The following is a 13,500-nucleotide window of genomic DNA, read 5'->3' on the forward strand; positions in this document are numbered from 1 at the left end:
GACTGATCTGCCTCGCCAGAGAAGAGCGCAATGATGGTGCCAACTTGGGCCAGTGAAGCAACATCCTCCACAACTAGACTGAAGAACAAAAACAACAGCAACTTGTCTGTTCCCCTTCCCCCAATTCCCCAGCACTATTCCCATCCCCCCCAATTCCCCAATAAAAAAATAAAAATAAAATCTTAAAAAAAAAAAAGATACAATGGCAAGAACACTGTCCTGGATTTGGAGGCTAAAGATCTACATAATCTCAGATCTACATGATCACTATGTCTCTAGGCATCTCAGATTCATTCTCCCAGGAAAGATGGACTATTGCTCTCCAAAGAACCCTCTCCCAGTTCCAACAGCTCTACCTCACTCTGGGCAATGCTACAAACTTACCTTGCTATTCCTTTCCCTTTCAAACTGTTCCTCAAATTGTCTGATTTTTTTCTGAAGTTTCTTGACCAACTGATATGGTGTTCTGTCTTCTCTTTTTTCATCTTTTGAATTAAAGGATGATCTTCGAATCCTGAATTAAAACAAGGGACAAACAACTGTGTTAAATTTTCAAGTTATCAACACCATATCTCTTATTGCCCTGATTTAACATGACACTATTACCAAGAAGCATATCCTTAACACTAAAAAACAAATAGAAAAAAGAAACTTATGCTATAGTGTTACAGATCACAAAATTAGCTAACACAAGTATTGATGAAAAGCAATTTGGAATCATTCGAAAGTTGTTTGGGCAAAGGAAGAAAAGAAACAAAGACACCTAGGCAGCTCAGAGCTCTTTTGGTGTTCAAACTGCAAATGAAAGGTTTTGACATTCAGAATCAATTTAAAGTGTTGACAGTAAAAACAATAGGGATTGGTGAGCTCTACTTGCTGCCTCCCTTCCAGAGTTCTGTATTTCAATCATGAATGATTCAATGAATAAATACACCATGAGAAAATGTCTTTTAGAGAGCAAATTCCAAACACTACATCTCAATGAACTCAGAATTTAGGAACCCCAAAAATCTAAACTTCAAAAACGTGCTTCATGAAATAGGGTGGCAAGTTTTGAACAGCATGTATAGAAGGTTAAATCTCTCAGAGGACTGGGTACGTAACAGAAATCACCTCTCGTAAGTACATAAAAAAATCATATACCTAGCAAAAGAAAGTGCTTTAGATGAGGAATCCAACGTTTCTGGATCATGTAGGAAACGCTGGCTTTGCCCAAAATCTAAGCTACGATGTGATAATACTGGAGGACAGTCCTCTTCCAGGGGATGATGATTCATTCTTCCAGCTTGGGGGGAGAGCTGAGCTTCTCCAGACTCAGAGTCTTCCTGCCAAGACTTAAAAGCAGGAAATGGCTCTGGAAAACACACACAAAGAATAGTACCATGGGTCTCCAGGTTCAACATGGGAAAAAAGTAACACAATATCAGCTCTATGTTCTTTAAATCATATCAAGATGTAGTGGCTCATATAATATTCATGATTCATTTTTTTTTAAAAAACAGGGATACTAGGATCTTCATAAAGTCTACTACAGTTTAAAATTGCATGAGCTTTATTTCTTAGTCCTAAGTTCCATTTTCATAAAAGGACGTAAACCTTAAATTTCTGAACCCAGTCTCAGACCAAGAAAGGACACTGTCAAGCTCTTTAAAATTATATCAAATGCTATTTTTCAAGTAGGGCAAGTCTTCATTTAGAAACAGTAAACACTCAAAAGTCCATAGTTAGGAATTTAACTTAGCCCAGTGCTGCCAGGTGAATAAATAAATTGTCCCCCACTGTAAGTGGCTATGTTAAAAAGCTATTCCCCATACCCAAATGGAGCTCTCTGACTCTAAAAGAACTCTAATATTTCCGAACGAGTAGCTAACTCACCTGCCAGCACTTGGCCTCTAACATTAAACTGTGGCCGTTATTTTGTTACAGGATTCCTGTGCATAATATATATTTTAATAACTAAACACCCAACATTATCAAAACAAAATTTAACAGCACTTGTCCTTCTTAAGTGCATTTATTTTATTGGTTATCCTATATGTTCTCAAGTGAAACCATGTTAACATACTTGATGTCTTTACGTATGTATGGTCTGATTACATATAGAACACATACAGATAAACACATAGTCCATAAATATGCTCCAAATATCATTGGAGTCTGGGAGGGAAGGGGAGACAGTTTTCACTTTTCCATCTTCACATTAACTTTATTTATAACTACAATTTAAAATTTGATGCTATGGCTAGTAACAATAACAAAAAATGAGCTTTTAAAAGTATTTTTAGATGCAAAGATGGCTTGACAGTGTCAAAAATCAAGAAAGATGTTTTCTTTTTCTTCACACAATAGGTAAGGATTGCTACTTTAGTAATTTAGTTTAACTTTATGCATTAGTTAGTTAAAGCATTACATTTTTTTCAGGGTGATAAAAACATAATTTAGTTAATTTTTAAAGCTCAGATCAATCTGATAATTAAAAACTGGTTAAGAAGCGTGCAATCCCACAATAAACCCAGCAATAAAGTGATTGTCAAAGCAACCCTTGTACCTGCTTCCCAGCAAATATCTAACTGGTAATAAACATTTTACAAGAAATCTCCTATTTTAAGAAAAGAGAGAAGTAACAAAAACAATTTTTTCTGGGTATCATTTTTAACCCAGAACAGTTTTCCTAATATATGGGGACAGCAGGAGAAGGGCTAATAAAAAAGCAATCAAAGTGAACCATAAAAAGGAAAAAAAACTAAACTATGGTGAACCATACTTACCCTCCCCATCTCTCTGCAGATGCATTGTTTTGAAATCAATGAGGGGAAAAGTGATAGGGCATGACGCTAATAAAATGGAAAAAATGGCAAAAAATACTAAAGTGAACACACAGCACAGTCAGAACAAACCATACACATAACTAACACAAAGCCAAAGATACCAAAAACATTTCCCTAAAACCAGTTAGGCATTCAACTCAAAAACTTTATTCAAAGAAATTACTACTAACCAAACTTTAAAACAAACACAAACATATATTTCCATTTCAGCAAGCAAGGCAAAAAAATCAAAATAGTACTGTTTTATTAAAACTCAAATGTAAAACTAAAGAAATGGAAACTCTTAACCAGGTACTGTTTGAAGCTTTTCAGTATAATTGATTTGATACAAAAATATCTCACTTAGATTGATTGCTCTTTGAACAGATCCCTGTTGTTCGTTCAAGAGTTCGCAGGAGAGAATCTCAAGGGAAGATGCTGTCCACTTCCATTAAAAGCCAAGACCCTTTGAACAGCTGCTATCAATTCACACTGGTCGTATATATGTGCTACCTGCTGCCCACTGCATTGTTGACGAGACTTGGAGCGATACCAAAAAGAAAATCCACACTTAGGGAGAGTGAGGTGGGCCTCTTTGGAGTCATCCCACTTCTCTATTAAGACAAGGTATGCTCTGATTCCAAGGTGTCTAGGGGCTAAAGTAATTCTGTCTCTTACACAAGACTTTTATTTAAGAATTTCTTAACTCCTAGTTGTAGCAAATCAATCTTGGTATTGGTGGCAAAGTTGGAAGGAACAACATGGTCTGCTAACCGCCACTCTCCCAAGAACATGCAGGATTCATGGCTGAGAAGTTCACTTAGATGTCTACTACCCTGTGGTGTCTGAAAGTCACTGACCCCTATTCCTGGAAGAACCAGAAGGAGGCCTATGTGGACTTCTGTCAAGGCTGTTGAGCCAGGTGGATAAGAGGGCAGCTCGGCACTGAAAATCAATAGTTTATAGTTACTTCCTTCCCTACCACAAGCTGTAAGGAGTAGATTCTGACAGAGAAACAAGAGAGCCCAGCATCAGGCTCTTTTTGAGGAAGTCTCCAGAAAACTGAAGCTACACAGAGAATGTCCTACCTCTTCAGACAATGAAAAACATTTGCTCTTTTTTTTTTTTATGCTTCAAACTTAAGATGAGGACCCTTAGGGTTGTAAAGGGCTATTTATCAGCATCCTCCAACAAAAAGAAACAGAAGTCCTTTGTCAGAATCCCAGCCTCATCTTTCAGAGACTCCTTTCCTACTGTGGCTTCAGGGATGCTCTGTTGACCACCGCTCCTTTTCACTGACTATGCCAGGATAAATCACTAAGAGGGACATTTGACATTTGATCTTCACTGCCACCAGGATGCTAACATATCCCCTAACTCTGGGGAGCATCTTCATAAATTTCCAACGTCCTGAACAAAGCAAATGAAAGACAGCTTCCTGATTCAGTCTAAATTAAGACACATTATATGCCACTAGGCATGTCAAACATCTAGACCAAAAAAAAAGAAAAGAAAAAGAAAAAAAAGGAGGGGACGGAGAGACAGCAGTCAAGGTTAGCATGGACAATGACTTGGTTGGGCTTTTCAAAAACTGGTTATATCTTATCAATAAATAAATAAAAACAGTCCAACTGTGATCAGGTGAGTAGACTTGAGGTGACAAAAGGAGTCTGTGGTATTGGTATTGCCAGTTCCTCGTTATTGTCACTGTATGTCATCAGCTAACTTGCCAAAGGAGCGATAACCAAGGGATCTTCATCCAAGTGAACAAATATGTAACTTTATTTAAGATTCCTGAGTTATTTCATTGTCTCTTTACCAAGGAAAGTGTATGATCCAAAAGGACCCCTGGATGCAAATTTGTTGCTTGCTTCCACTCCCCATCTCCAACATTTTAAGGTTTACAAGTTATACAGCCAAGTTTAAAAATTTTTACAGTGAACATCCACATATCAATCACCGAGATTCTACCATTAACATTTTACTATACTTGCTTTTATAACATTTATCTATCCCATTAGCCATCCTATTTTTTTCATGAATTTCAAAGTAAAATGCAGATGTCAGTATACATCTTCAGCATGCAAATCATTCACTGGAGTTCAATATTTATTTACTTTTTGCTTCTTTTGATTAAAAAATATATATAATGAAATATAAGTTTTAAGTATACATTTGCTGAGTTTTGACAAATATATATACCCATATGGCTTGGTTTTTACATTTAAATTCAAACTTCTCTCCTTTGTAAAAACTGCTAGGACCCTGTTCCCATACCTTCATAACCTAACCTAATACAGGGATATGGTACAATTTTTGCTTAGAAAAGCCCTTGAAGATCATTAAAAAAAAAAAAAGTATTCCTAATGATCATAAAAAAGAGATAGCTATACATAAGCCCTCTCTCTAAAGTGGTGAGATCCCTAAGCCCTAACATACTGAACTTTTCAAAGACTGGGAGATATCAACTGGTTTAACACTTAACAAAAGTCTATCCTGGGTGACTTTATTTTTTTTTATCAGTTCTAACATCCATCTTCAAAGCTCAGATAAGAACTTCCAGTTCATACAAGATAGTTGCCCCTTATTCTCATTAGTGCATTTGAGTAAAAACAGTCACTCACTCTTCTTACATGAAAAGAGAAAAGAAAATCAAAATGAAAAAGATTGTCCAGAAAAAGGCAGTAATCTCATTACTGCTTTGGGTAATTTCAGTTACAAAGAATATTATCAGGAAAATAGTGTGTGTGTGGGTAAAATTACCTTCCCATTTATCACCATCAGAAACATTCTTCAGATCTAAATATGGAATTTGGACACATGCTGCTTCTCCTTGAACACCAACACTTTGATCTCCTGGCACTTCTGACTCAGTATTGGCATTCAAATCACATATCTTGCTACTAGAATCCTGCATTTTAAAATAAAGAATACATTTCACAACCATGCAGTTTTTCATGCCCGGCTTAAAGACAACCAGAATATATTCTTGCGTAGTCTTCATTAGTTTACTGTGACTGCATATAGAGGCTACCCCACTCCTACCAACCAAACTATTTTCAAATATAAATTTACAATTTTATAATATGTCTTATTGGGAGACAAAGTTTGGATCCCAAGTTCAAGAAAGTGTTTAGTTGCAAGTTTCTTGCAACTAAAAGGGGCAAATTAAGTTGCTGCTTAACTATAGAACATTTGGTAAGAGTATCTATATTTATATCTCCTTGGAACCTATTCAAACCCAAGAGTTAAAGGCCAGATATAATAACTGATAGATTAAATCTAGTCAAATTTTTAAGAATCATAAGAGGAAAATCATTCTTACCAGAATCAAGTGTGACAATTTATCATTGTCAAATGACAAATATTCTTTCCTAAAAATACAAATAAAGTTATTTAGTCATTTAAAACTAGGCTACTATCATTGCATATTTCTTACCTAGATTCCTCCCTCCCCCATTTAGTTACCATTCACAACGTGAGAGAAGAAACTGACAACTGGACATATGCCCATTCTTTGGAGCCCTATATCTGAAAATCACACACTACTGAAAAGATCCACAGAATCACTTGAAGTTTAGAAAAATTAAGTAACATTCACTACCCTCCCACACAACCGCACCAAAAAAGAAAAACATCTTAAAAGGAAAAGTAAGATCCATAATAAAAAGAAACCAAAAGGACTGAATGTGTAATGGAAAAGATTTTGCAAAATAAATATTAATTTTAACCAAATAGCTTTATAAAACTTCCCCACTCTGGGGTATTGTTTTCTTTAAAAGATGATATTTGAAAGGTATAGCTATGTCCTGTATTTTAAATCTGATTGTGTTCTATCACAATGAAAACAAGGTTACTACTTCTAAACTTCTCTTTCCTCAAAACATGATGGTAACATGTAAACAAGAAATTTTTTAAAATTTCAATTCACTCTTATTTCCTCATAAAAACTTACCCCTATTTAGAACAAGTGTTACAGCAAGCTATCACAAAGGATCTCTACCTATACCAGTCAACAGAGCATCTAGTAACACAGTGGGTTATCAACTATGGGAAAGTTCTCCCCAAAGACACTGTGGCAATTTACGGTGATACAACAGGTGCTGCTTGTACCCTGCTGTAACAGAGTGTGCACTCAGACACAGGTCTGGATCTAAATATGGCAAATCATCTCCTCATGTACATAATTACCTTATTCTTGCTGAGCATCAGAAACAACTCAATTCCCTAACAAGTTGAAAGGCCTTCCCTTTGCTTACAGCGGATTTACTCTAACAGACAAAAAGACTTAATCCCCTAAATTCAAGACACATGAGTGTTAAACATACAAAATGTAATCCATCTAACCAAGAAATTCTTTGGATCTAAAAACAAGTTTGCTAACCTATACACAAGTTGAAGAGGAAAGAGCTTTTTCCAAAAAGATTGAGTCCTCACTAAATGGATCCTGATTGTTCTACCAAATCCAGGTGTCATCATTCTGGGGATGCCTGTTAAATGCTGTTAATCTTATATCTTCAGCCCATAGCTCCAATACTCCCTGGGCTGGAAGAGGGTCATTCCTGCCTCCTGTAAGGAAGCACAAGGAACTGCTGTAAGCAGGAAATCTGTGGACCTTCAGAGTATGGGGACGCTCCAGAGACATGGCTCCAAAGAATTTACTTACCCTCAGAGAACAGGTTTCCTACTCACAATTAAAAGAGAATGGCATTAACACAAGTTTACCCTTGCCAAAAAAGGCTATTACCAAATTAGTAATTCTGTTTGGGATTTCTCAGTATTTACAATCTAGTCTGCAACATTACTACTGATTTGTTTTCAGAATATCAATTATCTTTCATAAGAAAGTTACAATACGCTTCTTAGCAACATCTTAAAAAATCATAAAAAGGGCAACAAAATCCAAAACCTACCCGGTGACTTAAAACATTCTAGAAAGCTTCTATCGAGTATCTATGGAGACTACATATGGCTGAAATATTCATTGCCTCAGGTATCCCCTCCCATTACTGCTGACCAAGTGCATAAGATGGTTACACTAAGTGAAATAAGTCAGACGGAAAGGACACAAGCCTTATGATTTCACTCACATGTGGAAAATAAAACAAAAAGTAACAAACGAACTAACAAAATAAACAAAAACAAACTCATAGATACAGACAACAGTAATGGTGGTAACCAGAGGGGAGGGGGCGGGGAGCAAATTAGGTAAAGGGGGTCAAATATATGGTAGTGAAAGGAAACTAGACTGTGTGGTGAGCACGCAATACAGTAGACAGACATCGAATTATAATGTGTACACCTGAAATTTATATAATGTTATTCACTAACGTCACCTCAATAAATTTTTTTTTTTTTTAAAGAAGACAGTACTGGGATACACCAAGGAGAAGCACAAATGCATCCTTACATGTTTGTTGAAGCAACTATGCTACAATCTTTCAGTTAGTTATCCATAGTTCCAAGACGATGAATGAACTCACTGAAAGGTATGTATATCAGTAACTTCCCAATTGTTTTACAAATCAACTGAAAGTTTTAAGTGTCTCCAAGAAGGCTGTGTTCTTCTTTCCTCTGAATGTTTTCCAAGTTATAACTGTCTGTCTGCCTGTCTGAACCTCCACCTTCTCTGAATACTTATGGACATTTAATATGCTTTAAGCTTACCATCTTCTTATGCAACAAGAAGCTTGGTTCTTTATCGATTACCTAGAATATATGAAGTGTGATCAAACAACATGGTGAATGTTTAAATTTTAAAAAAATTTATTATAGTAAAGGACACATTGCCATTAATCATCCTCAAAATAATCCCCCTCTCTTCGAACACACTTATCCCATCATTCTTGCCACTTTCTGAGGCAGTTCTAGAAGTCCTCTTTCATGAGTGTCTTTAGTCGTGCTGTCATAGCTGCCTGGATGTCCTGAATTGAATCACTTTGACTTTGGGGAAGAGCCAGAAGTTGCACGGTGCCAGATCCGGTGAATAAGGTGGATGAGGACACACTGTACTGTTTTTATTTTATAGAAATTGCCGTATACCAGAAGCGATGTGTGACATGGAGCGTTGTCATGATAGAGGATGATTTACGACACACTTTAAAACACACATTCTCTAAACCATAGCTCACACCCGACTGACTGCACCGAACAAGTTGAAACTTGTCACACACTGTTACAAAGGTTCAACAGGCCACTTCCTGTATTGAAGATCTCTGCCTTTCCATTGGATGGCACTCGGCAGCAGCATTCACCGTATTTTGTGATCACAACGGAAAGTCTCCGTGTCACACAATTTCTGTCAAATAAAAACATTATGGTGTGTTCTAATCCACCGTATTCACCAGATCTGGCACCGTGCAACTGCTGGCTCTTCCCCAAAGTCAAAATGATTCAGGACATAGAGGCAGCCACAACAGCACAAATAAAGACACTCACGAAAGAGGACTTCCAGAGCTGCTTCAGACAGTGGAAAGAACGATGGGATAAGTGTGTTCAAAGCGAAGGGGAGTATTTTGAGGGGGATTAAATAGCAATGTGTCTTTTACTATAATAATTATTTTTATTTAAACATTTGCCCTATGTTTTGATCACACCTCATATGTTATAACAGTCACCTAAAAAATTCACCCAAAACTTTAAGAGCTCCAATTTTCAAAATTAATAGCAACAAGAGAAAATGCTTACCTCTCAAGACAGCCATCTTCACTATCACCATGGTCACCGCATGGCTCTAACAGTATATCTACAGACTGACAAAAAAAAAACACCACTGAATTAATGGAGCTCCCAACACTCATATGAGAGGAAGTTTCCAGTCTAACTTAGGATAGTAGATTACAAGTTAGTCGAATGTCCCTCTTTAATTATTTATAATAGTCTGTAGGTGTTGGCATCTCTTCTTACAAAGAATAATTTATCTTCCTCAAAACTTGAGTCGTGCGTGTGTGTGTGTGTGTGTGTGTGTGTGTGTGTGTGTATAAAATGGGGATCCTGCATTTCTCACTACCCTATTGGGTAACAGGTACCGCTACTCCTATCACATTCCTTTTCCTTCCTTAGAATTCTCCCCTCCAAAAATGATGGTCATGTGGTCCTACTCGCCTGCTTCTCCTCCTCCTCAGCTACAAACACAGAAGTTGGTAACTTCCCAGCAGGTAACAAAAGAGTCATGTAATTCACCAGATCCCTTTATTACACATATTTGAAGTAACAACTGTGAATCTCAGAAACATGTACCGTATTTGCTGGCGTATAAGACGACTGGGCGTATAAGACGACCCCCTAACATTTCCACTCAAAATACAGAGTTTGTTATATACTCGCCGTATAAGACTACCCCCTCTTCCGCACACCTTCCACACACCAAATAAAAGGTAAAACAATATCAGATTTGATTTCAACATTTATATTTATATTCAAATGCTTATGACATGCAGGAAAACTGTCACAAGGCTGTATGTAATCAAACATATACATAAATCGCGATTCGCGATTTTGCGCTATCACACTGGGTGTATGGTCGGCTGTGTGCAATTTTGCGAGTGTGGTAAAATCGCATAACAGCAAAATCGCATAACAGCCGAGCATACACCCAGCAGCGCTGCTGATGCCTGAACGGTATGTGGAATGAAGTGGGCGGGCATCGGGAGGCCACTATGGCACGGGGCAAGCACTATGGGCAGTCTATCTGAAGTGTACCTGGCGTATAAGACGACCCCCCACTTGGAGGCATATTTTTCAGGGCCAAAAAATCGTCTTATACGCCGGCAAATACGGTAAGAAAGTTCTTCCATTTCCTATGACACCATCCTATCCCTATTTCTTCCTCCCCAAAATAAATACCTACTGAGTCCAACACAAATGTCCTGTACATTACTACACATTATGTAAATTTTTAGTGTTTTTGTTCACCACCTTTGAATCAACAAAAGGTTCAAATCTTCTTAGATTCTTAAGAAACTACTACTGGTCTAGTTTTAATATGACAGTTCATAATTATCTGAAAAAAGCTATTAAAATACTTCTCCCTTTTCTAACTGTGTATCTCTATAAAGCTGAGTTGCCTTTATACAATTCAAACAAAAGAACCTATGGTAACAGACTAAATGCAGAAGCAGGTATGAGAATCCAGCTGACTTCTTTTAAGTCAGACAGGCATTAACAATATTTGTAAATAGATAAAAACCATGCCACCCCTCAAAACAAAAAAAATTAAGTAGCTGCTTTTTATTAAGGAAAAAAGCAACCTTATTTATGTTACCTTGAGTAAGTTTATTTCTCTCCATGGAGGCTCTTACAAAACTTTAACCAGTTTCTTCAAACCCCAAACCCTATTCCTGTTTCCTCCTCCTGACATGAGGCATTTCATTTTAAAATGGTCAAAACTATCTGGAGGAAGTCCCCCAAACTGCTCCTCGTTCAGAAACATTCTGTATCTCCCCCTTCAGTTGAGAATCAGAAGTAGCTTTTCCTATGTAGGAATAAGCGGTGCCCTGATCCATCTTCCCTCCATCTCTATCCTCACCCTCTCTCCATGCAATGTTTCAGTTAATTAACCTGTTTTCCGGATATTTTTCAACCTCTCCCTAATAGTGATTGATTCTCATCCTTCCAGCCAACATGTTCAAATCTCCTTCTTATACAAAGAAAAACACACACAAAACATAAAAACTCTTCCAGAACCAGACTGCCTTAACTGTTTGCTTTTACTTTCGAAGCAAAAACTTGTCCAAAAGGCATTTATTTCACTTTGCTACCTCTATACCTGTTCATTTGGTACTCTTCCCCAACCCTTAACATCAACCTTTTTCCTTGAAACCCACGACGCTATGAAATTTCATTTTAGCAATAATCTCTATCACTAAATCCAATGAATTTTCTTTCACTGGAATTTTTTAAATAATTAAAAATCAACAGAAATAGTCAGAAGCCTAAATGTAACAGAGTACACTGAAGAAAAGTTAAATCACTCTTAATCCTATCAGCCACAGATGGCCAGTGTAAACATTTTGTTAGATTTCTTCTTAGTCTTTTTTTTTTTTTAAGATTTTTATTGGGGAATTGGGGGGATGGGAACAGCGCTGGGGAATTGGGGGAAAGGGAATAGACAAGTTGCTGTCGTTTTGTTCTGCAGTCTAGTTGTGGAGGACGTTGCTTCACTGGCCCAAGTTGGCACCATCATTGCGTTCTTCCCGGGCGAGGCAGATCAGTCGCCGGCTTCTGGGCGGCCGCTCACTGCAGCTGCTGGCCGCTCACACTTCTTAGTCTTTTGACTATGTGTCAATATCACACAAATTAGGTCTGAATTAGCTCCAGCAATTTACACTGGAATTTTTTCAATATGACTTTACATCAGGACTATTATTTAGGCCCTTAAAAGATAATTTTTAATGCCTCAACAACACTCCATCACATGGATATACCATGATCTATCTGATCCCACCAATTAATGAAAATTTTTAAAGTTTCCCACTTTTTCTACTGTAAATAACCCCCCAATAAAAATTCTAGTAGACAAATCTTTGTATGCATCCCTGATTTGCGTGTACTTTCTCAGGAGACAGTCCTAGATTTTGAAATTTCTATGTAAAAGGTTTTAGAGTTTTTGTTCTTATTGTCCACATGTTTTCCAGGAAGTTTGTAGTGGTTTATATTCCCAATGTCTCTTGTATAAGACCACCTATCTCACCTTACCCTCACCAGCATTAAATCTATCATTCCTGGATATTTTTAAATTGTTCTGTTCACCAGTAAGGCAAAAGGGATGGGGCAACACAGTTTCATTAGACTTTAACCTCCTAGCAAGCAAATGAATGAAAATTAAATGTACTCTTGCTATTTTATTTCTACACATTTGCATCCCATCATTTCATTTTATTATTTTGACAGAATTTCAGACTTATGGGAAAAAAACGCCCACCCTTTCTGACATTCCCAACTTCTATGGCTCTGGCTGCTTTCTCCTCCAAAGCTCTAGACTACAGATGTTCCCCAAGGCTTCCCTCAATCCTTTCTTCTCTTGTTCCAGTGACTTCTTCGGCAATTCCATTCATTGTCAGCCAAAATGAGCCCCCACCAGCAGGCATAGATCCAAATTTCTGCAGACACATCCATCTTGGTATCTGACCTCTTGTCTACTCTCCTAGTGTCTTTCTTTCTTACCCAAGTGTATAGCTAAACTATTTTCACCTGTGGATTTCTCCCGCTCTTTACTCGTGCCCACAGTTCAGACTATTTGTAAGTGCAAAAAACCTAATGATTGTTGTCCTTACATCCAATCTTCCCTACAATCTACCTTCCTAAAATACATATCTGGTTATACAATCCTTTTGCTTCAAATTCCTCTATAATTTCCTTCTACTAAGAAAAGTCAGGGCCGGCCAAATGGCGCGTTGGGTAAGAGTTGGCTTGGGACACCAGCTCTGAGCAGCAGAGCCCTGGTTCAGATCCCACATTAGGGCCAGTGACGCTGCGCCCTCTACAGCTAAGGTGATGAACAACAGCTCGACCTGGAGCTGGGCTGCTGTGAGTCGCTGGAAACTGGCATGAGCATGAACTGCCAAGAGCCGCCGTGAGCGGCCGTCCAGTAGCCGGCAACCAATCTGCCTCACCCGGGAAGAGCACAATGATAATACCAACATGGGCCAGTGAAGCGACGTCCTCCACAACTAGACTGAAGAACAAAAGGACA

At 37.8% G+C, this 13,500-nt stretch overlaps 1 protein-coding gene across 4 annotated transcripts in view; it reads right to left on the bottom strand.

The window, feature by feature from the left end:
* FAM13B (family with sequence similarity 13 member B) overlaps nucleotides 1-13,500 on the bottom strand; it is a 104,684-nt gene that overhangs the window by 13,936 nt on the left and 77,248 nt on the right. For 2 of the 4 annotated variants that reach the window (XM_019661549.1, XM_019661536.1), the window contains 6 exons: nucleotides 9,495-9,559; nucleotides 6,133-6,181; nucleotides 5,571-5,718; nucleotides 2,769-2,834; nucleotides 1,144-1,354; nucleotides 385-514 (listed from right to left, as the gene is read on the bottom strand). In XM_019661549.1, coding sequence (XP_019517094.1) covers nucleotides 385-514; nucleotides 1,144-1,354; nucleotides 2,769-2,834; nucleotides 5,571-5,718; nucleotides 6,133-6,181; nucleotides 9,495-9,559 — 669 coding nt within the window. The remainder of the gene's footprint in view (nucleotides 1-384; nucleotides 515-1,143; nucleotides 1,355-2,768; nucleotides 2,835-5,570; nucleotides 5,719-6,132; nucleotides 6,182-9,494; nucleotides 9,560-13,500) is intronic. The other 2 variants (XM_019661559.1, XM_019661542.1) reach the window with 1 other exon arrangement.

This window comes from Hipposideros armiger, unplaced genomic scaffold, assembly GCF_001890085.2.
Source record: "Hipposideros armiger isolate ML-2016 unplaced genomic scaffold, ASM189008v1 scaffold_11, whole genome shotgun sequence".
NCBI classification, from domain to species: domain Eukaryota; kingdom Metazoa; phylum Chordata; class Mammalia; order Chiroptera; family Hipposideridae; genus Hipposideros; species Hipposideros armiger.